Genomic DNA, 25,639 nt, shown 5'->3' with positions numbered 1-25,639 from the left:
AAGTAAAAAAGGTTAAACGTTAACTACGCCAACCAACGAAACGTAGGTTGGTACGAAACAACAAACTACCTAGAAGAGAATACTTAAGTACATATATATAGTATATATATATATATATATATATATATATATATGGGAATTAATGTACTATCTGAGGCATAAGCTTTCTTAAAAATAAGGAACTTCTTACCCGAATTAGATACAGCATCTAAGCCTAAGGTGAAGGTGAGAAAACGCAGACAGTCTGATCCGAATGAGATAGGCTATCTAAGGTGAGGGTGAGATTGCCTATAGTAGTCGTTTACTATTTCATATACTATCTTTTCTTTAAATGGATAACATGTTATTCTGCAAAATAAAACCAATTTTGTACGAAAAGAATAAATTTTAAAGACGATTGTATATCTTTCTCAAAAATTGGGGAGGGGGGGTTGTTTCGGATTTACCCTACCCTTTAAAACAAATTATGGTCTATTGATGATTTAAGGTTTGGCTTTCAGAATAGCGTTAAATATCATTTAAAGTATAAATATGTTTACTTTTCTATCTAAAGAGCTGATATTTAACTGAAGCTATTTTGTTGTGCATCACATGAGAAAACAAATTTCTCTCTAAGTTCTATTATTGGTAGAGTGATTAGAAACATATAAATACATTTAAGTTCGATTATAAATAATGCTTTTAAATTGAGTATCTAAATTATAAATGCACAATAATTATATATTAATAACTAATTAACGTATATAACCTATGCTAATTTATATAAAGTAGTTTACAGTAACATACTGTCATCCTATGTTAATTTTTATAAAGTAGTTTACAATAACATACTGTCATATCTTTACCCCTAGACCTGTAGACCGAACAGAAGAAGATGTCGATGTTATTTATGGCCGATTGCGTAACTTCCAAGCCTTCCAGCAACTCCACCCTTCATTGTTACACTCTCTATGTTACTATGGTTACTATGAAGATCTGGACAAAGGAATCACATGTAAGAATTAAGAAATGCGAGACTTTGCAAAACAAGCATTAAAATATAAATCTAGTAATATGTATGTAAATTATATGTAACTTTAAAAAGGTTCTTCAGTTGAGGACTGATTTATACTTCTTTCAAATCAGGCCTAGCAGCACCATGTATTACGGAGCATGGCTGCGTTCTAATTAATTTTATTGAATGTCACAACAGAACCTTTTATGGTAGATACTTATTGTAAACTTTGTTGATGTACGTGTTAAGATATTCCCTTATTTTAATGAAAGCACATGATTTTTGATTTGAGTGAATAACAAGATAAGCAATGTATGTGAAACTATAACGCAGACTAAGATGTTGCACATATATATTGTAAATGGAGGAATGATTTATAGCATAAATAACCTAGAATGTATCATCATTGAACTAGTATTAATTTCAAACCAACAGAACACATTGATACCATAAGTAAATACTTTAAGGATTATATGCGAAAATAAGTTGACGTTTCTTGAAGTATTTTACTTTGAGATATTTGGTTGTTTTCAGGAGGTTATACTAATACAATTATCTGTTATTTGCCTTTACGAATATTTGGATATACATCACCACTACCGTGATTTGGACGCGTCACCTGAGCTTTCAGCATTTCAAACTTCCGATTTGAACTAGAGTATATCTTTCATACAAAATCTTCATGCAAACAAAAGAAATTCTTGTTAAACGAAATTAACTTAAACCTTTTATTAGTTGTTTCACAACATTTTGTATCAGAATTATTACTTCTGGAACATATCAGAAGATTAACAACATGACGACATACAATAAATAATTAGCATGTACAAATAGAGGTGATTTACAAATCTCTATGATGGAGGTATTGCACTTCGAGCTAAACCAATTAACCATTCGAAAGACTGAGTTAGTTAAAACAATTAATTGTATGAAATATAACATTTCATTAAAGTTTTCCTCTTATTATATTCTACCTTTATTGTTCTTATTTGCTCAAATACACAAATATAAAAACACAAAACGAATTTACACATGTGATCATTTGAATAGATACAGAAAACACACGATGCTCTTTAATAGTTGGTTCATAAATCTGAATATCCGATGTTTTTTAAACATTTTTTTAGTCTTACTCTTGAATGAGATTACCCGCGCTCTTACTGGAAAATATTCGTGGATTCATATTCGTAGGTGTGCAATTGGGATAAATGTTGACGTTTATACGTATTATTTTTTAATTAATCTTCAGTTTTTATTGTTTTATAAAATGTAATGTATAATGTCATCAATTAGCTCTCTAGCTAGATCATTTTTTGGTAATTCAGTAACAAAGAAAAAAAATTATAAGGTTATTAGTCCCGTAACATAGATTTCATTTTTAAATTATCCACTCCTTTTGAATAAATAAATATATTTTAATCCAATTTAGTTCAAAGCAGTAAGTAAAGAAAAATAAAAGCTCAAAGATTAATTCAATCACCTATGAGATGTACTTAAGGTGGGGCTGCGTAGTCCAGCTCCACTCATGAAAGATGCGTTCTAATGATTATAGACACATTCTATCCAGTTGCAGAGAGCCAGCAAAACATCATCTAAGTCAAACAGAAAGGACTCCTGTGGAACAGATAAACTTTAAACTGTTCAATTTAGCAAAAAACATTTTGGAATACTCCACGCTGGCAGAACAGTAGTAAAACCTCTCCATATAACAAATGACAATAATATTACTGACTGTGACAACAATATACGGAATCTTCACTTTATGGCGCATTCTGACATGTTTACTATGAATAGGGAGGACGCTTTAAGGTAGGTCAAGAGAGTGCAGATTGCAGCTACGTTGGAAATGTCTTCATATAATAAGCAGTGACACAGAGATAAAAATGTTGGATCTAAATACACAGTTTAAAGAAACAACATCAATAAATAAAGTAGTAATGGCCCATGAACTGATAGACTCTAGTAGATTCAATTTATGCAACTGACTTGATCTTAGTACATAATCATGTAATAATACTGCTAGTTAAATACAAGAGAGGACAATCATAGGATTACAGAAATCCCGAAAATCCTGGGTAGGTAGAAAGAGCCAAGTTATAGTCAGTCTTAGGGGCAAACTGAATAGTTGTACTCAGATAGAGAAAGAGAGGAATACATTCTTTGAACTCGAAAGAAAAAATTAGGAAGAATATGTTAATCCACAAGTGATTTGAATAATAAACCGACGTGAACAATTGAAATAATTGTTGGCAATGAAACACCCAATGAATGCTAAGAGAAATGCAATTAGCTCGGAGCCCGCTTATCCATCATCTATAATGACTGATTGTGAAACGGTTGGAAAACTTGGTTGTCTATTTTCTTATAAGAGAGAGTGAATTCCTGGACGTTCTAAATGTAAAGTAACGATTATTTACTTTAAATGTTGCACTCTAACACTAATCATGGGGTATAAGATTTCTTATTACTGATTTTCTAAACAACACCTTTCATAACATTATTTTCCAAAGTTTGTGAGAGTTGTTCCTTAGAAGATCCCATTGTGAGTAATTTTGAAACACATTAATAATGCCGTGAATATTTTAGAATCAACTGAAAATTCATGCAGATGTTTGGAAATTAATAAATGCAAGAAATACATACACTACTTTTTTTTTATTTATTCCAAGGTCACATATTTATCATTGTAGTATTACCACTACTATCCTGACTAAAACAATTGCAAATTTTGAATGAGGGGGGAGTTAGATTCTACTAGTTTACATCTACTACTATATTGTTAGTCTTCCTATGAAAGGATACATAATTAATTTGAATATTTGTGTTTGAAACATGGACATAAACTATATCCTCGCAGAAACAAAATGTGATATAGCAAGGAGTTGATTGTCATTTGTGCCAGCTTGGTGCTTACTTTATCATAGAAAATAATAGTAGTGCTGAAAAATAGCTGGTAATACCAATAGCGTATTTGAAACTCTTCTATTCTTATGTGCATGCTTGACGATTGCAATTACGTGTGAGCCACGCCTCCCTATCATGAGACATAATGACATACAATTACAACCTGTCAAAACCATTCAGTCTGAACACACAGCTTAGATATGGACCCCAATTGATTACATCAAAGTTCCTACAACAGTAGCAGACTGAGGAGATTCAACATGAGTAATTAATCTAAAGAAAAGAGGGTTTGTTTCTTTATTTGTTTCAGGGCCCACATGCGTTAGATGTCTCCAATTTTAAACTTACAAAGTAGTTGGAAAGCAGATAATTAATAAGACCTACCTGTCGCTTCTCTAACTCAAAATGGGATTTGACCATCACTCTTATAATGAATTTACTTCCCGAAAATGCGAAGCGCAATTTTGCGGCAATGGAATGCAAACCATAGATTTTCAGATTCATAGTGCAGCACGATAACCATAGGACCACCCCTTGCTCTAGGAAAAGAGCAGAAACCAGACCCACATATATTTAACTAGAGGCAGAAAATACTAATCAACACACGTATTTGGAACAAGTTATAATTTTGATATATGTGATGATTAAACTCCTGATATGTTAATTCGAATTTTACACAAATCACAGACTAATAAACATGAATAATCTAAGCGATCTTAGGTCAATTTATAATTAAGATGTTATTGGCTAGAGGCATAAGTAGTCTTAGGTTTCACTGCATACTATAATCGAGAGTTTGATAGATGATTTAGCATATAGTTGAGCACTAGTTTGAAAAGCCTACTGATAGATGAAATAAGTAATATTCTGGTAAGTAAAGAGGACATAAACAACCTAATACAATCTTTAGTCAGACAAAGTGATACGACAGGCTTATCATATAATTAAAAATTTACAGATTAAGGTCATTTAGATATTAGTAATTATTGGGATAATGAAATTCAGTATTTGCTACTTTCTTATTTCAATGGGCAGTAGACAACAATGCTTTCCTAGCTCTGTAACTCAGATCAGCAAGAAATAATTCCCACTAGTTGTAATATTTAAATTAAGAATATGACAGTGAGATAAAAAATTATACCTTGTTGCTACAGCATCTGTCTCCAGGACGAAAACAACCCAAAGATAGGTTAGTTAATACCAATCAACTGAACTATGCAAAAATTAAGACGTACCAAGGACTTTTACCAGAAAATTGTGCATAAATTACTTGGAGCCATATTTTTCCAACACAGAGACAACAGTGAACAATTAAGAAATAATTAAGTGATGGTGACTCCAAAGTGGGAAGAGGAGAAAGAAACATTCAATATATTATAGTTGTGAAAAAACTTCCCTACTGTAAAGAATAAAATAAGAAAATGATGTGAAGAGTAAGCCTAGGATATAGAAAAGTACTCGTACTTTCATCATTGGTTGTAGCTATTGGATCATGGTTATAATTATGAGCATAATTTGATGTATTTGTTTTGTTGTTAAACACCAAACTACACATTGTTCTATCTTTGTTGTGCCTAGTACGACTATCGAAACCGGATTTTTAGCGTTACAAGCTCTTAAGACTCACTGCTGATCCACTCGGGACGCATAATTTGAAATACGCATAAAAAACACCTATTGATTACTATAACAACAGGAAAAGAACTGATAATCTGAGAAGAAAATAAATCAAAAGTTTCAGAGTGTGCCAAATTGTTTAAGCTAAATATTATTATTTATAGATCACTAGGGAAAATGTTCCAGGCAAGACTACGAAGGACTTGTAAAACACCCAGTTTAGAAACCTTCAAATCTTATGACGTACGACATTTGACGTGTTTATAGTATTTTGATATCAACTTATTCTGGTTTTTGTAGTATTTAATCTCACATAAGGAAATGATTAACAAATAACTGAAAAAAGAAGGTGACACTAAACTATTTCTATTAAATATCTTTATATTTGCTATTTTCTTATAAGGTAAAATTGCATCAGAATTAGTAATATGTGTTTAATGTTGAAACAGAGTCGATAACAATACAATAAAGACAAATGTCCGAACACCATGTATCTCTAAGCGCCACCTAAGTTAAAGAAAATGTTTATGAAAATTTGACTTGCTGAAGTAAAATGTATAAATTACAACGTTGTTTAGATTAGTGGCATTTCATGAAGTTAAGTTTCAGGTGGCAACAACAATAAAGAAATGAACGTTGGAGGCTCAGTTGTTTGGCCAACATGTAACTCTTAGATTAGTTATGGTTGTAAATCAGTTTATGATGGTTTGGTTTGTTTTGACTTTTGCGCAAATCCAGACTAGGGCTATTTGCTCTAGCCACCCCTAACTTAGCAGTGAGAGAGATTAGAGGGAAGGCAGCTAGTTATCACCACCTACCGCCAACTTTTGGAGTACTCTTTGATCAATTAATAGTGCGATTAAAAATATATTTAATCGTTTATCACTTAAGCAGATTACAAAACGTAGTGTAGAATGTTCGCAGGATTGCTTTTTCTTATAGCAGTAAAACTATGACAGCGATCTCTGATGCAATAAAACATGAGAAAACTCATTCAGATAAGAACTTCAAAGCGATTTAAAATTAAATGATATATGAATTAACGAGAAAAGATTACAAAAGTAAGTAAGGCTCTACTCTTTGTACCATTCATTGCTTGCATTAATACAAATAAAAACAAGAGGGAATCCTCAATAGCCGCGGCATTTGAAATTCTTTTAGACAGGATTAGAGAAAATTAATCTATGAGACTTTTTTCCCCTTTTTGTTAGCTACATTTTTGTGCTCAAGCAGTACCAAGCGTAGGGCGTGCGTATACCCGATTCGATTTAATACTTATCAAGATCTCTACCAGCCTACTCTCAAATTGAAATTATTTAGGCAGGATTAGAGTAATTTAATCTATGAGATTTTTGGCATGATCAAATACATCAATCAAAAAGGTTTGACCTCCTGAGTTCAAAACTGTAATTATATCTCAAATCGGCCAAGAGATGATTGAGCTATGAGCTAAAAGTTTGTACTTGAAAAACTAAATAATTCAGAGCCATTCTATGAGCCGCGGCTAATCTTTGTTTGTAATTAAGCACAAAGATACACAATGGGCTATCTTTGCTCTGCCCACCACGGGTATCGAAACCGGGATTCTAGCGTTGTAAGTCCGCAGACATACCGCTGTGCTATTGGGGGGCATACATTTTGACTATTATGATGTTCAGTTAAATGTTGATCATTAGATATTTGAAATCCAAGTGAAGTTTGTTCTTTAATTTAATGATACAAATAAAATATATATGGTTCTATGGTTATAAGCATTAAATTAAAATGATATCATACATATTACTGTTAAAGTTCCCCGGCGGGTCAGCGGTAAGTTTACAAATTTAAACGCTAAAATCCAGTATTCGATTCTTCGCGGTGGGCAAAGTGAAGGTAACCCGTTGTGTAGCTTTGCACTACAAAAATAACACCAACATTACTGTTAATTGAGTATATTGGGCAGGCAAATGTCGCATTAAATGATCAATTATATGTGAAAACGTGTAGATGGTTCAAGAGACACTTTGCATTTTTATCTTTTCATTCTGGGCAAATATGTGTAATTATTCTGTTTTCTGGTTCTTACGTACAAATAAGTGATACTTTTTTCTATTTCTGATCTTTATGAGGTTATAAGTCACAACTAAAGGAAATTATTATGCATGTAACTGCTACACAAAGGTACAGTTTATGTCATTATTGAATGTTTTTGTGTTTTCTAGTATGATCTGTAAATAACACTCTAAGAAGAGCAGGCTAAAGCAAAAAAAAGAAGAACCTATGACGAAAATATCAGAAACAGAATTAATTAATTAACTAGGTTCGCAAGAAACCAACTTGACCTCATTTGAACAACTACTTATGCACGCTAGAGAAACACTTATTATTTGTGGTGGAAGGTATTTTGGTTTTTGTAAACGATTTTACATGGTGTTAGTTAAAGTTATTTGGCAATTATTTATTTTTCAATTATCTATACATTGCAAATCACCCAAAAATAGACTACTTACAATCTTGGAGATCCTGGAATCTAATCTACTAATGCTCTAGTGAACTCGTCTAATCCCAATTTCATAATATACTTGTGATTATTTTATTATTATAACTGATTTCACTGTCAGGTACAAGTAGCAACTTGTAAGAATTTAAATGCTGATTTTTCCAGTACTGTTTAAGATATTCTATACAATCTTTCTAGTTATGCATTTACTTAATTATTTCTACACATAAATACATATAGATACATTTAACATGACGCAAGGAAAACAAAGTATTAGTTAACAGAGTCATGCCAATTGCAGAAAAATGCAGAAAGTATACCTCTAATGAGAGATAATGACAAAATAGCACAAAAAGTCTGGTTATTCTGTTTCACCAAATCTAGGAGAAGCTTCAATAGGCTTACAATAAAAATTGATATTGATTGTTCACAGTCAGTTCTTTGCGTGTAGCTAAATCTCTTTGGTACTAAATAATTATCCAAATACTATAGTCAGGTAGGTTTAACTGATATTGTATAAAACCACTCTACATTGTACCATGTGAAAAATACAAACTGGATAAACTTAGATTAGCTTTGGTACCTGAAGGTGATCATTTCTGGCCAAGTAATGCATATAAATAATTGGATCAACAATGCCATGTGTGTATGCAATCGCATAGTCAATTGTATGACAGAAAATATTTTGTACACGTCTCTGTCTTCTCTCTTGTTCAAAAGTATTGTTTGATAACACTTTGAATATAATTATGTTAACTCAAGCATAATAAAACAGTAGTTCCTTCAGAAACTGTTTTTTTATTGTTTCTATTTCAGTATTTCGTGAAGGAGATCAAGGATCCAACTGGTATCTTGTATTGGCTGGATCACTTGAAGTTCAAACAACGCAGTCCATCAGATGTCAAGTGAGTATTTCGTGTTTGCTGTTAGTTAATTTGATAAAGGATTGGCTCATGTTGGAAAGGTAAACAAATTTTCCAAGATTAATAATTGTTTATACGTTCATGAAAAGCCTACATCTCATTCGTGTTGGAACGCGTTATATGACGAATATAATAAAGATATATCATAAATTCTGCTTTCTTTATTAGTATTTGCAATTATATATCACTTAAAAATAGTCCTTATTTCTTTTGATTTCACCTTTCACTTTTAATCTAGGATTCATTTATCCACTGCAGGATGTAGCCCACTGTCAGATCTTTTCAATTTATCCTGTACTTAGCTTTTCTCGCCCATAACGGTCGTACGTATCTTGTGACGTCACCTCTCCAAGGTATTCTTTGTCTTTCTCTTGATCTTTTTCCCGTTCTTGTTTGCCGTACTGTCCATCTATTGTCTGTTAATTTTTCTACATGTCCTACCCATTTCTATTTGCTCGCATCAATAAAATTCATGATGTATTTCACCTTTATTTTATTCCCCAATTGTCTTGTTTGATATTTCGTCTTTTGATCTAATGTTAATTATTTTTCTTTCCACCACTCTTTGTGTGATTCTTAACTTGTTTTATGATTTACCAAGACTGTAGCCACGTATCACCGTTGGCATAATACCTTTCTTTTAAATGATATTGGCAGTTTTTATCTGGAAATATTTCTCTGTATCTTCCACAAAAATTCCATTCCGCTTTTATTCTTACAAGCATCTTCTCCTTTATCGTATCTTTCATTTTTTAAGTTTTGACACAAATATTTATATTGCTTCACATTTTCAATAAGCTATTTCTCTATAATGATGTTATTGCTGGAGTTAAAGTTTGTCATATATCCTGTTTACCTTTGGACATTTTAAGTCATTTTCTCTTGCTTTTAAAGAACAGTTTATTCAATTCACTTTCACTGACTTCGTTAAATCTACAAACTTCGGATTGGATAATATTCCTCTGTTTGATAATTACGCCATTTTCCAATTCCGTATTTTTGAATATTTCTTCTAATGTGACAGTAGAGAGCTTGGGTGATATTGGGTGTCTCTGTCAAACGCCTCGCGTTATCTTTATCTCTGATGATATTTCATTATCAAGGTGCATTCGAACTGTTGCGTCGGTATATGTGTCTTCTAGTATATTAATGTATATTTCATTTGTTCCTATGTTTCGTAAAGCACTAAAATCGTTGAATGTTTCATGATGGCAAAAGGGAGAGTATGTGCTCATTTCTCTGTTCAATTATTTGATTTACTATTTGCTGATGGTCTAATGTTGAGTATTCTTTTCTGGAACCTGCTTATTTTCTGGGTTGATTCCCATTAAGCATGTTCTCCATTCGGTTGTGTAGTATTCTCATGTAAAATTTATACTGGTGTGATAGATGTTTAATTGGTATATAATTTCTAATGTTTCTTCCATCTGTTTTCATGTGAAGAATAATGATCTTGGCTTCTTTCCATTTTTGAAAATTCTCTTGAATTTCAGAATTTCATTGAAAAATATGGTTAATGCAGGTGCCATGTTCTTTTTCAGTTGCTTCATGGCATTTCAAACATTTTCAAAGCTGTTTGGTGGTACATCTGTGTTACCTGGACCTATATTTCCTTTTCGTTTGTTGACCCGTACAGTTCTTTACAGAATTCTGTGAATATATCAAAATTTTCCATTCTGCCACTCGTTATGTCTCCTTTCTTGTTTTGAATTGAGTATATTTTTATTTTCATTCCGTTTTTGTATATTTCTTTAGGCTCATTACCTCTCTCTGTTGTAACCTTTATGTTTTCTTTCATTTTCTTTCTTTGTCTTAATCTCATTTTCTTTCGAACTGTCTTAATTAATTCAATGTACTCCACTTTTTCCAATTATGTCATATTTTCCGCATTTTTCTAAGTTTTTCCTTCTGTTGTCAATTATGTCCATTTCTCTGTTTTCTTGTTAGAGCGAAATTCTAGCCATGTATTTATCTTTTTTCGGATAGTTTTGATGCCTCTTACGAGGTAATGTTATTGAGTTCTTCACTTATTTCATCTATTTCCCTTTTTTACTCGTAAGTGCCTAATAGTTGAAAAGTATCCTTTTCCTCTTCAAACACTTGTTTGTTGCTTTCATTATTCGTATTGTCTTAAGTTCTGACCAATCTTGTACATATGATGAATTTTTTTGTAACGTTCTGTGGTCACTTTCAACATCTACGTTTGTGATAACTTCAACGTTTTTCGTGATACCCCTTTGGTTTTTTAATATGAAGTCTATTTGGTTCTTTTTTGTGACGTTAGGATTCTCCCATATCTAATCTCTGTTCTTTCATTTTTTGGACAGAGTGTTTGCAATAAATAGCTTTCATTCTATGACAAATTCCAGCATTCTCTTACCTCTTTAATTTTCTTTCTCCTATGCCAAATGTGCCCTTGCATGTAAATAGCCCTCCAAGTTCTTTCAGTCCGATTTTAGTTTTCAATCACTATATTGTATCTTGATTGTTTGTTGTCTTTCAGTGTTTTACTTAATCTTTGTACATTAACTCTACTTTTTCATCATCATGATTTTGTGTTGGTGCATAGACCAGAAAACTGTCATGGTTTCTTCTTTCTAAAGAGAGTTGACTCTATTTGAATATTTCTGAAATCCTTTAATACAGTATTTTATTTTTAGATGAATTAGAAAACATAATTCTTTAGCATCTGGATCTTCCTTTGTTTTTATACTTTTCTTCTTCGTTTTGTTACGCTAAGGTCTGTGATATATCAGTTGAAATCCTTTAATTCTTGAAATAGCTTGTTTAGGTCGTCATCTGTTTTGAGCATTTTGGTGTTATAAGTGCAAATTTGTACATTGTTTTTGGCTTTTCCTGTCTTCCTTCTATTGGTCCCAAGACTCCCTACAGGGTTTCATTTTGGAATTTCATAAAGATATTTTTCCCCTTAACTTCTACTTGACATGATATTGATCTTGAGCGTTACGGCCTTCCATCATATTCATGATTATCACAGGGTTTTTTGTCTATAACTGACGCGCTGGTAAGGCAGGTTGTCAGTTTTTCTTCCCTTAGTTCTCGATCTATTGCCTAACCCACAAGACCGCACCACACATTATTCCGCCTCGCTCTCTGCAACCACCACCATTTGGTACACATCTGCTTTTTGGTAATTCACAGCAAACCTTCACAGCTGGAGGCTCTTCACAATACGTTAACCGGTGGACGCGCCTGTTGTAGAATAGGCAGCTCCTCCAGGATTTCGTTTTATTAGGGATGCACGGGTATTAAAATTTGGCCGATTACTGGGTCCGGGTTCCCGACCACTAAGCTTTGGCTGGGGCCGGGTGTCAAGACCCGGGTTCTCCCCTCCTCCCAAAACAAACAAACAAGCAAACAACAACTAAACAACATACACAAAAATTAGAAACAAAAACAAAATTGTCGTTTATTACATTTAACCGAATGGCATGAGTAATCAACGACGCATTGCCGAAGAGTTTGCGTTTTACTTCTCTTGGCCATCGAAATTTCAGTAGCGGCATCTTCGTCGTCACGTTTTCTTTTCTTGTTCTCATTGTTTTCTCTCTGCATGGTTGCGAATTCGTCTTTATGAAATGAAGCGAGATGATTTCTCAGCGATTTGATTCCAAACGTCTTGGGTGACGTGCCACCCCTAGATATCATGGTGGAGCAAAGGGTACACTTTGCGAAATGATCATCCTTGTTTTCCAACACAAAATATCTCCAGACCAAGCTGGCCACGTTTACCTTTGGAATGAAAAATGACTAAAATAGCAAGTTAAAATACGTTTTTGACAAGACAATGTGAAATTGAACTTTACACGGCATCGAGAATCGGTGATGAACTGAATTGAAATGGCTGGGGGCAACAGCAATATATAGGATGGAAAACTAATGAAACTGACAACTTTGAAATTTAATTTTTATTGAGGTAGAAAGATTGAAATTACTTACCAACTCCATGCGATTTCTGAGACCAGTGAAAGTAAACGTAGAAACACTAATGTTTACACGTTTTAGAATCATTATACGATTAATGCCAAGCCTCAACTTCTCAAACCATAACCCCCATTGTTCTTAAAAAAACCCACATTACCCAGAAATCAACTTCTCAAGCCATGCCTGTTATTAACTTCTATTGTTCTCTGAATCCCTGACTTTCAGCGGACGGTCAGTCTTTGTTGCTCGGAAACACGTTTTTTAAAACTAAACCAATTATTGACTGTAATTTTCAGTACCGCGTTAGTTGCCACCAATATTAGGGCTTAGATGTTATTTTCAATTACCCGGATTCGGCTGTTTTTAACTTCGATATTCGGCCGGAGCCGAGTATTACGGGGTAGCCCAATATCCGACCGGGGCCGAATATCTGGCCGGGTACCGTGCATCCTTACTTTTTATCGTATGAACACAAATAGTTAGATGCTATTTGACACCTTCGCGCTGAGGAAAATTCCAAACCAAAAGGTGAAAATGTTTTACACATAGGGAGTGGGTGTTTAATTCTAGATGAAATATATGAGTTTTAACAAAAAGAAAACCGATCAACGATAATCTGTTTGTTGTTAAGCGCAAAGCTACACAACAGGTTACCTGTATTCTGCCCATCACGGGTATCGAAACCCGATTTTTAGCGTTGAAAGCCATACTTACCGTTCAGCCACTAACAGTAAACCTATCAGGTAGTCTTGAAGTAAATTGAATTTAAGTTAAATTGCTTTTCCTCTTTAGTTACTATATATATATATATATAGTGAAGGTTATACCAGATGTATGTATATTTGTACATTGGAGTCGGAATAACTATGTTTTAGTTAGAAATACAGATCACCGATAGTAAGTAAAGTAATAATGTAGATCCTTATCTAAACTATTTCTGTTCCTAAAATTACTATAATTTATGCTTTAGTTTTTACAAAGAAAGTCACAAGTTAAGGAGCAGCGATGTTAGACTTTATGTTTATTTTTCTTTGACGCTTTTTCTCCGCCTCGATATTTTTCCTTACCAAGAATTCTGGTAACTTTACCTTGGTGGGCATAGCACAAATAGCACATTGTGTAGCTTTGTACTCAACAACAAACAATCAAACTAACAATTTTCAAGTTGATGACATACAAAGGATAGTGTAATTTTTACTGTTGACAGTTGTTCATTAAAGGTTAAGTTGTCTAACTGTAATTATGATAAAGGATTATGAAAAATAACTTGCGCACATGATATAAACTCTAATTCTGAAACATCTGATAAGAAATAATTGATATTACAGTTAGAGCTTAGAAACGCAGATATATAGAAGCTTATGGTGGCACGCCCATAAAAATAGGTGTGCCTCTTTATATGTTGGTTAAATATTTTTTGTCCTTTTTACTTTTTGAAAACTGACGTGAAGTTTTGAAAGATATATAATCTCAATTCTCTGGTTGTATTCTCCAATTACCAAATTCCTCAAACTGATTGTCACGAATAAAATGCACATGGAAAATATATAACTTACGATGAACAGAATTTCTCTGCAGATGATGTAGACTGAATAAAAAACAAAAGGAAGATGAAGCTTCACAATTATTTTTCTTTATATGAACCAACTGACAATATTTTAGGATTACTCACAGAAAGACGTAATGGTTAACATTTCAATACCAATTAAAGGACTCGTTACTTCATTTATTTCTACTAAAATATACATATTGTGACATACCAAATTGATGAGTAAAATTCAGGAATACTCACACAAAAACGACATGGTTAACGTTCTAATAACTAACTAAAGTGCTCATTACTTCAATTATTTCTATTAAAAATATTTGTATGGTAGCATACCACATTAAGCTTTTTTTATTATATATGATTATGAGTATTTTTCAGGATTCTTCAAATAAGGATGTCATAGTTAATTAACATTTTAATAGACAGTTAAAGGGTACATTACTTCATTTATTTCTACTAAACATATCCATATTATGGCATACCAAATTAAGCTTTCTTGCTTATAAATTACAGTTTAAGTCACCTAGTGGTGAAACGTATGGTATCAGTAAATTCAATGTTGACCCGGCAGTAATATTTTATTACCCACTTCAGGTTTGTTTTATGAACGTGAAATATATTATTATACAAGAGCAAGAGCCATATTTACGTATTATGGCCTTATACATATTAATTATCCGTTCTTCCTCAAATGCTATTAATGAATGATACAGTTTCATAACTCTTGTTGCAACAGCTGCATTGTCGTATTGGAGTATTCTGCCTCATTGTGCATCCTCACATTCGGTTCGTCTTAATTAAATACACCCAACAACAACAGCTACAACAAAACGTAGTGTACCGTTGTAATTATTAAACTACTCTTGAAATAATAATACCAAAAACGTATTGATCGATAATAACGTTGGAACTAAATCATAAAAAAGTTTAGAAAGAAAACATTACGAACGCACCCTTTCAACATTAGTTTACTCTTTAGCATTACAAATGTTACCTCATAAAACTGTCTTGGTCAATTTGATACCCAAGTTTAAAATAAACACTGAGAGTGGATTAATGCTGGGGAAAACTAAGTACAAAACAAAAGTGAAGACGTCTGAAGAGACGAAAACATTTATATTTACAAAAGCTTCGAAACTTTTGTGAATAAAAATGATTTCATTCTTGTTATTAAAATAGACATAGTGCGCTGCTTACATAAAAAGAAATAAAAAAGCAAGATATTAGTGTTAAGAGCACTAACACGGGATAAATTTAGAAAATTTGCCCCTGAAGAAGAAAGGTCCACCTTTTGGAAGCGCTCGGGTTATAGGGTTTTTATTCATTTCTATCAAGACTTCTTGAACCTACGTGTTTTTCGAACATCATGAAAATGGCATAATAATTTCCTAATCTAAAGAATTGATTTCTTCGATTTTGTCACTCGTCTTCTATATATATAGTCAGTAAATGCAAGTATTTACACTACTTCGTATTAAATCGACGTTTTTTAGTGTGAACGATTCGAAGCCGATAAATCAGTTAACAAATGTAAAAACCGATGTTATTTGATCACGTTATTGGTATCATAGCAGAAACGTCGGATATGTAGAGTGTGTTAAAGACTGAAATAGTTTTTTTTTGTAACAAACATTCGGATATTATTGAGTTTCTTTCAGATTTCTTAATTAAAAAATATAAACCTTATTTTCCCGTGGTTAAAAATAAATTGATGTTTCTACTTACTACAGTAAGATAGTAATATTAACAAACTGTATATGGATAGGTTAAATCTGCATAATATAGGTGGAACCATTCTATTACACATTTGAAATTGCATGATTACTTAAGTACAGTTCAGTGACTGTTTGTTGTGTGAAAAGTTTTCCTCGTTAATTTGTATTACATAGGCATGGTTATATGTGATCAAAAGTAACCAAATATTTGGTTTTAAGTTTTAGAGGTACTTACGTGAGGAGTTTAGTTGTCAGAATTAGCTTCCAGTAGTGGCTAGGTAGTGACCTTTAGTTTTCAGAAGAGATCAGGTAACGAGGTTAATTTCTAGAAATGATCACGTAACGAGACTAGGTTTTAGAATTGGACCGGTAAAAAAAAAACAAATAGAAAACTACAAGAACAATTAGTTTTTACAAATCACCAAGTAATTAATGAAGTTACTTCCTAAAGTAGCGAGGTAAAGATATTAAAATTTACTCCTGACAACGTAACGATCTCAGTCTTAGAAGTTGCCAAATAACGTAGCTAGTTTTTAAAAATGACCAGAAGTGGCTAAGTTATGACATTAGATTTTAGAAGTGGCTTAGTAAAGAAGTAGTTCAGAGAAGTGATTAGGTAAGGAGATTAGTTTTAGAAAAGTTTCCAGCTTTGATCTGATAGGGAGGTTAGTTTACGGAAGATTTTAGGAAACAGTGTTAGTAACAAGAGGTAGCCTGGTAACGTCGTTAGTTAGTTTCAACAAGTGGCCACATAAGAATATCAGTAACTAGCAATAGCATGGGAACACGGTTAGTTTACAGAATGTCAATTAACGAGGTTATTAACACCTATATCAGCGCAGTATTTGCGTTCTTCGGCTGTAAATATGACTGAATTTCCTTTGTGAATTTAAGAATTTATAACAGTTGTAAGTTATAATACAAATGTGCAATGTTGTATTTGGAAACGTGGCTTATTATGTTTGATTCTGAAAAAGTTGATCTATATTATTACATGTGTTTTTATGTTTCGTGTTCGCTATGAGATTCTTAACTTTAGCGGATTTATCTAGGAAGAAATTATAAAATCTTTACAGTGCGATGTTAAAATTATTAAGTATTAGATATGGAAAAAAGTTGCTACCTGTAGCGCAATTTTTGAGTGGAATGTTAAATTTGAGGCTAAAAACGTTCAAATATGAGGATCGATTCCCCACAGCAAACACAACGTTGACGACCCGTAGTGTAGCATTAAACTTAACAACATACACGTTTCAATGGTTCTAACTACAGAAGCTATCATATAAGTCAGCTCATAAATCTTCGCCTGTTGTTCTTGTTACTATTTTCATACAATTTTATAAATAACTGCTAAGCAGATTTTATTCGATATTCAAATAAAATGTTCATGACTGTGTTGGAAACCATTGGAAAACCTACAATTGAATAGCCAGAAAATTATTTATATTGTTTCTGATCTCTCAAGGATCAGTACGAATCTGCATGAACTAGTACAGTAGAAAATGAACAGAATATTTAATGAAGTGTTTTGTGAAAAAATATCCTTTCCGCATATAAAATTTTCTAACACTTATTCAGGATGAAAATCATGGGTAATACAAGTCGAATAGGTTTCAGTTCTAACACTTTAGAAACGGTTGAAGACCTACGAATAAGTTCTGAATGTGATAGACGTTACTTATTTATTTCGAAGTTGAATATTATGGATTCGTAACTTAGGAAACATGGTTTAATTGATTTATTATACAACGATATTAACGTTTTTTTGTATTGTACTTTGATATGTGGCTGATATTAAACATGATCTGGTTTTGAGAGTTTTATTAGAAATGTTAAACTCTTGATTAAATTCGCATTCTATATGACCTCAAATTTTTAATATTCAAGTTGATTTTAACATTCTTAACACTTATGTCTCTTAAAATGAACTTAGTATCTTAAACAAGTCATTTTTAACAGCTGTTAGTAATAAAAGTTTTAAAAATTTTCATATTTAAGTCGGTTTAACATAATTGTTCTTTCATATACTATACACGATTTTATTAAGTTTTAGCATTTTATTTAATTTGTTTTGTTAGACTTGGGGTTGCAAAGTTTAAATATGGTTACAAAATAACGTAATTAACTCTTTTGAGCAATTTGAAATTTCCATCTTTACTCATTCTTTTTGTATTTCAGTTTTGAATTATACGTTGTTTACTAAATCTCTTATTCCTTGTACGTATGTAGTAACTCTTTAAATACCTTCCTTGTCTTCAACTTGTTTAGGCTGTAAATCAAGTCTTTTCATCTTGATAAACAGCTTAGTTAATGAAAGACATTCCTTGTGGGATGAGTACTTTTACAAAAAAAAAAATAACGACAGAAACCTCCAGTCAGCTTAAGCTCCATTTAACTTCTTCGTGAAAATCATTACTTGCTGACCAGAATCTCAATCAATGTAGCAGTTCCACATTTGAAGAAAAGCTGAGTATCATTTATTAGTGTTTTATAGTTTAATAGTGTTAGTTTTAAACTCTGGAGCGCAAACAAAAAACGTTACACTCGCTTAGTGTAAATTGTATAATAACAGTACGGTACACAATATGGTTTTAATATTTCGTTTGTAATTTTTATTTGCAATTAAGCCCAAAGCTACACAATGGACTATCTTTGCTCTGCCCACCATAAGTATCGAAACCCGCTTTCTAGGTTTAAGTCCACTAGGGGGTGGTTTTAATAGTACTGTTTCAATTATATTTGTCATAAGACGCTAGTACTAGGCCTATTACATTTTTGAACATTAAATTATTGTCTAGCTTCTTAGGGTGTCTCAAAAATTAGAAGAGTGTATAATAGTTGTTAGTAATCCAATCACATCATATTTTTCATATACATCGTTACACGTATTTTGCCCTATTCAGAGCTCTTCAGTCTGGCTGGGATGCAATAAACACAAGAGTAGTCGGAATAATATCAATACAATTCTTTTTTTTGACACAACAACAATTGTTATGTGTGCACTCCCTTTATAAGCCAGCGAAGATCGATTACAATTATACTTCTCATAATAAATTCGTATTAGGCCTATTACATTTTTAAACCACATATTCTTTATCTAGATCTTTAGGGATTTTTATTAATTAGAATAGTATTTCTTCAGATTAAACTTTGATACTTAAGATTCTATTCATGCGCGTGTTTTGAATTATAATTTAATGTTTTGTACAATGTTTATGAGAGATGATTATTATGTTTAACATAAATCTATTATAACTCATCTTGTTAAGCTCCTCGGTTTGTTTAAGAACTTATTATGCTAAAATCCGGTATTAGACAAAATGCAAATGGCTCATTGTGAAGCTTTGCGATAAAACAACGAAATTTTGTTAAAACGTAATTGTTTCCTGGATTTTTTTATCATGCTATATCTTGGATGCTCTAACAAGATTTCATAATATGCTAATTTTTTTTCTTAGAAATTAAATTTACTTAAATATTAATATTTTTTCTGAGTTAAAATGATGTACCTTTATTAGTGAGTGTACATCTGAGAAAGCTTTTTAAAGTTTATCATGCTAAATAAATACAGAATTTAGATCACTTCATAACCTAAAAATGAAGTTGGTGAAGCATAAAAGAACTTGATTTTCTGCGCTACCCTTCCTTGAAACTTCCCCAATTTATTTTAATTACAGTAAACCAGACACGTAGACCAATTAGAAACACGTTAATCACATCTTATATGATAATGTCAAACATTTTTTAGGTAAATAACAATCCTTCACTTTGCATAGAAATATCTTATTTAATTAAAATCATGTTTTATTGTGTTTTTATTTTATACTAAATAACCTTGAATTATTTGTGTGTGTATCTGTTGAATGGCCCTCTGCCCCTCAGTGGCACAGCGGTTTGTCTGCGGACTTACAACGCTAGCAACCGGGTTTCGATACCTGTGGTGGGCAAAGTACAGATAGCCCTTTGCGTAGCTTTCTGCTTAACTACAAACAATAGTCCTCTAGATCACAGTGTTAGAAGTTTGTTGGCCGAAATATTATTACTTAACTTTGGCATACCAACTATAAGAAAAACGACTAAAATTAATTAAACATTTTTTCACTAAACCTGTTTTCTCAAATGCATGGCATAACTTTATATTATTCTTGATTTTACCCTAGTTTCATAATATATTTATCACACTTTTCGTTTGTTGCCTTTGAAATGGTTTTACTAAGCGAGAGTAACGTTTCCCCATAAGTATACGTTATATATTTGATATTTCCTAATTTTTAATGCATATTTCTGTCATACAGTGTGAGCTTTTTGATATAGGGAAATATTGCTGAAAACATATAGAAGATATGAAAGCAACATAAAGGTAAAACAGTATTCAGAAGCCACAACACAATACTCGCACAATCACACCAAACCACCTAAACACAAATGCAGAGCAAAAACGCTATTTACAACAACCCTTATAAATGTGAGTTCCAATACATTGGAAAAACAAACAGACCAACAAAAGGAAGAATTCAAGAGCATAACTGACACACAAAACTCAATAATACCGATCTATCTGAAACCTATCATGCTCAAGAATAAGACCATGCGCTAAATAATACTAAATTAATAGGATATTAACCTCACAATAACACAAGAGAAAAATAAAGATGAAATAAATTTTCTACACCCACCAAACTGATAACACACTCAACTGACATAACATATCGATTAATTAAACTTAGGTACCCACATCTTGAAAGTGTTCCAAATTCAGTCGATTGAAGTCCTAAGTCCAAAGTAGGAAATAGTTTCATGCCCTTCAAATTGAAGATAATAAACAACTACACAGCCAGCTCCAAACAATATATTCCTGTTACAATTTTTTGTCCAAGGATTTCGAAACCAAAACAACAATTATTCGTTTCATAACATTTCAATTGACATAGGGTTAATGTCTAATGACTCTATTGGAAACACTTTAAGGTAGATGCTATGCTCATCACAGGTATCGAAACCCGGTTTTTAGTGTTGGAAGTCTTCAGCCTTACCGTTGAGACAGTGGGTGACAGTTTCATTGTTAAACTTAGCTTTATTCTATAGGATCACCTCTTGATAAAGAAATAAGGCGAAACGTCGAAGAAATAAAAAATATTTTCGGTTTACTGGATGTTTATCTTCTTTTACAAACATAGTGTTCTTATTATTGCTTGTATTTTCTGATTGAGCCATTTCTACTTGATTTCTTTTTTATGTGGTTACGTGTATTTTTAGTGTATTTGCTAATATCAAAAGCTATGTAATAAACCACAAAAAAGATTAAAAGAAAATCTGGAAATTTCTAGACATCGCACATCATCAATATGTTTAAATTAAAACATAGTTCACAACAGTCTCTTTGGTTGATATAGAGAAAGAGGTGCCTGACGTCGTTTTATACAATGTTCTAGAAGTCAGTGTATACATTGCCTAATTGTTTTCAGAAGGTATTATATTTATAAATCTATCTATACCGTGGTCCTGACTCTTGTAATTCTATTGACCCACTGTTTACGCAGAATTTTTTTAGCGAACCTGTAAATGTAATATATTAAATCTTAATATAAACCAATTATTACACAGCAAGTCTAAAGGTATATAAACTTTTACCTACTGCTAAAGTAAATTCAGAATGATTGTATAAAATTTACATTGTATTGCGTTCTGTTGGTCTAATCGTACACGTATGTGTGTGAACTGTTGGAATATACAGTCACTCATCATGCGAAGCAGCTTCAAATATAGTGAGATTTTGGAGGCTTTTCTTCCTGTTCCTAAGGTGATTTTCTAAAATGTCCCAGAATAGTTCACTTAGATTCAGCTCAGTGGCACGGTTTAACTTTTCAATGTGTTTTAAATTCACTTGAACCAAGGAGTGGTTAATTGTCAACAGCTGGGCTTATATTCCATGATAGAAGATACAATGGTTCTTCATTTCTTCAGCACATATCCTTCGTGGACTTGAATATAAGAAGCAAGATGAAATGTTTCATATATTTAATGCTGCATTTAATAACCATTCCTTTTTGAAATTATTTAAGCATCTTTTCTAGTGACATATTAATTCCAATTGCCTGTTTATTGCATCTGTTGACTCTTAAAGACCACACTCAGTAGACTTATTTGTTGTTAAACACAAATTTACACAATTAGCTATTCGTACTCTGCCCACTGTGGGTATCGAAACCCGATTTGAGCGTCATAAGCTCTCGCTCTTACCGGGAGCCACTCAATAGAACAAAATGTGATTCGCATGTAAATTAAGTAGGGACGAAACGATATTATCTAGGCCGTGATGATCCAGTACTATACATAACATTTTATAAAATATTTAAAGTATTATTGAAGTTCTCGGACAGAATGTATTCCCAGCCAATTCGACACCTAATCAACTCGAGATGTAAAATAAAACAAACATTTTTAGTTTTCTTGGTGTTCCGCGGTGGGATAACAGTAGGTCTACGAACTTACAACGTTAATAGCTGGGGTTCGATTTCCCGCAGTGGACACAGCAGATACCTTGATGTAGCTTTCTTCTCAAACAAACAAAGTTTCTTCATTTTTATTGTTACTGATACGTAAAGAGTAAAAGGTTGAATTCATTTTTTTGAAAAAAAAATCCAGGAAGAAATAAAATGTATAAATTAACAATTTAAGTTTTCAATATAATTAGAAAATTAATATTTTCGTTTATATAAATAAACCTACGTACTTGAAAATGATCGCTGCAGTGATAGAAACGCCCTACCTGTTTCAAGAATATTTTTCCTCACTGTTTGTTTGTTTGTTTTTAATTATGCACAAAGCTACACAAGGGCTATCTGTGTTCTGCCCACCACGGGTATCGAAACCCGGTTTCTACCATTGTAAGTTCACAGACATACCGCTCTGTCACTGGGGGCTTCCCTCACTGTAAAAGCTATTATTTGTAATTAAATAATGTACAGTAACAAACTTATCAAAATACTATCAAATCCTAAATAATTAATTATAAAAATAAAAACACTAATGTAAGAATTAAATGCAAGCGCAAAAAATATTTAAACGATGTATTATAAAAAACATTATGCTACTGAGAAATAATATATGTCTATTTGAAGATATTTGCGACAGTTTTACAACATTAATATAATAATGTCAGGCTTAAAACATTTTATACTTAATCAACAAAAACTATTTATAGAATTAGGGTAGGATAAATAAGAATACCATAACAACAGATACTTAACATTGTATAACTTAATTTTATTCATGTACAGTAGTTACACAAAAGGCCATTTTCTGTTTTCTTGATTAAAGGCGTGGATTGGCCCTATGACAGAGCTCGAGCTTCCGGAGAGACAAGTACGAGTCCGTACGATACCATAAAATATTCCACACACTTTAAGCTATGGGTGTGTATTAAGAGTGACAATGAATCTCTTATCGTTGGTGGTAGAATGCTTATGATTGACTACCTTCCCTTTCGTTAGTAGTTCGACATTAAGAACAAAGATGCTCAGCATTAATAACTTTGTCATAAATATAAACAGTATTAATTAACATTTATTATTTTTTTTACATGTTGTTTGCTCGATTGTTTAGAGGTATATAATTTTTAATTTGGAAATTTTACCTTTTTGAAATATATATATATTGTTATACTAAAAATTGATGAGATAGCTAACTGGGCTATCAAACAAACATTTATAGCTGGGTTTACCTTTGGATTCAAGTATTTTCTTTTATTTTACTTTCAAGCAGTAACCAGTTTAAAGCCCCCTATTTAAGTACTGTAGAAATGTTTATTACAACAAACTTCAACTCGGTAGTTATTGACTAGTTAGTAACTAGAACCTAGTATTAATATATATATATATATATATATATATATATATTAGTGACTCAGGTTATCGTACAGGTTACTAATCGTGACAACGAGTTCTGTAAGTGTTACTAAAGAACGAATAAAATTTACATATTGAATTGCAAATATACTAAACGCTAAGTTACCTCAGAAAATTATTAAGGTTTATATAAACGTAAGACCTTTGAGACGTGCATAAAATGTATCAACACAATTTTTGTATCAAACAGTGAATGTTCTCATTACTTGTGTTTTAATAACGCAGTTACAGTTTGGATTATTCTTTTTTTTAATACTTAGTATTGAAACATGAAAATCTTTTTGTAACACTAGTCCAACAGATTAGGAACTTAGGTAAAGCTACTTAACGAATGTAAATAGTATGCGTTGATAATTAAAAAGTAAATAATTTTTTTCTCGAGAAATCAATAGAAATTTTATTTTAGTGTATTAATGAATGGAGAAACATTTTAATTTATACTGTATGAAAATCAGTGACTGAAGATCTTTCAATTAATAAAAACACATTTTGAACAACTGCCAATACTGCAAAAATAATATTTGGAAATTTTGCATGTTTTTTTTTAAATTATTTATCACACTGTACTGAAAAGACTGCATAAGGAGATGACGACCAATTCTGTACATTTATTTTAGCATCAGTACTCAAAGCCTTTTTAGTTTTTTTAATGTATAAATAAGAAGTTCAACTCATACACAGCGTAATATAAGTTTTATAAATCAACTGGTTACGACGTTGGGTCGTTTGTTAAACAATTACGAATCTTGACTTTAACTTTAAATGTTAGTGTAATCCAAAATAAAAGAAAAATGTTTGTCCATATGTGAAGTAATTATAATGAATAATATCGACTTCCTGCGACAGAATAAAGAAAGCTTTACATAGAATTAATCACATTTTATAGTTTCAAGGTAACACATAGTTTATTATAATCTTCATATGCACCTCGCTCGTTTGAAAAATGTATTCTCTTGACCTTAGCAGTTATTTTTCTATATAACTTGAATTAGTGGTAGTAGTGTTAATGAAATAATATTGTCTTGCGTTATATATGTCTCAGAATAGATTTAGAAAGGCTTTGGTTGGTTGTGTGTGACACATAGTTAACAATGTTTCATAATTAAACATAGCATTTATCTATTTATTTCTTTTTGCAGGATGATATATATATAGTAAAGTCATCATAAGTAAAAATATAACATAAATGATACATTTATACTTAGACTGAATATGCAAATACTTATTCCTCGTTATTTAAGAAGCATTAAAATAACCATTCAGTTTTATATTTTATTTTTTGAAACGACTAAATTATTAAGTAAAGCATTAAGCAGTCTAAGACTTTAATCTATCTCTTCAGCTATATTATTATCTTCACTAACTTTCTTATAATAACATAATGACTAAAGAATATTGTTTGCTTCAGAATTTTCTTGAAAATTTATGTCATGTAGCTAGTCAACAATACCTAAATACATTGTAGGACTACTGCTATGTAACTGAGTATTGACCGTCACTCATATAGCGCACTGACGGCCCCAATGTGCAGGGCAAGATTTTTTTGGCTGCAGTTGGTCGCAAACCATGAATCCTTAGATTAAAATTCCGGGCATGCTAACTACTA

The 25,639-nt window shown here is 32.0% G+C and overlaps 1 protein-coding gene across 1 annotated transcript in view; it reads left to right on the top strand.

Annotated features, from left to right (window-relative positions):
* The window catches only part of LOC106473199 (rap guanine nucleotide exchange factor 4-like), a 274,940-nt gene that overhangs the window by 132,118 nt on the left and 117,183 nt on the right, over positions 1-25,639 (top strand). Inside the window, exons 4-5 of the mRNA XM_022380258.1 lie at positions 852-994; positions 8,811-8,899. Coding sequence (XP_022235966.1) covers positions 852-994; positions 8,811-8,899 — 232 coding nt within the window. The remainder of the gene's footprint in view (positions 1-851; positions 995-8,810; positions 8,900-25,639) is intronic.

This window comes from Limulus polyphemus, unplaced genomic scaffold (assembly GCF_000517525.1).
Source record: "Limulus polyphemus unplaced genomic scaffold, Limulus_polyphemus-2.1.2 Scaffold5, whole genome shotgun sequence".
Taxonomy (NCBI): Eukaryota; Metazoa; Arthropoda; class Merostomata; order Xiphosura; family Limulidae; genus Limulus; species Limulus polyphemus.
The sequence above is the reverse complement of the archived record's forward strand: the minus strand, read 5'-3'. Positions and strand labels throughout refer to the sequence as shown.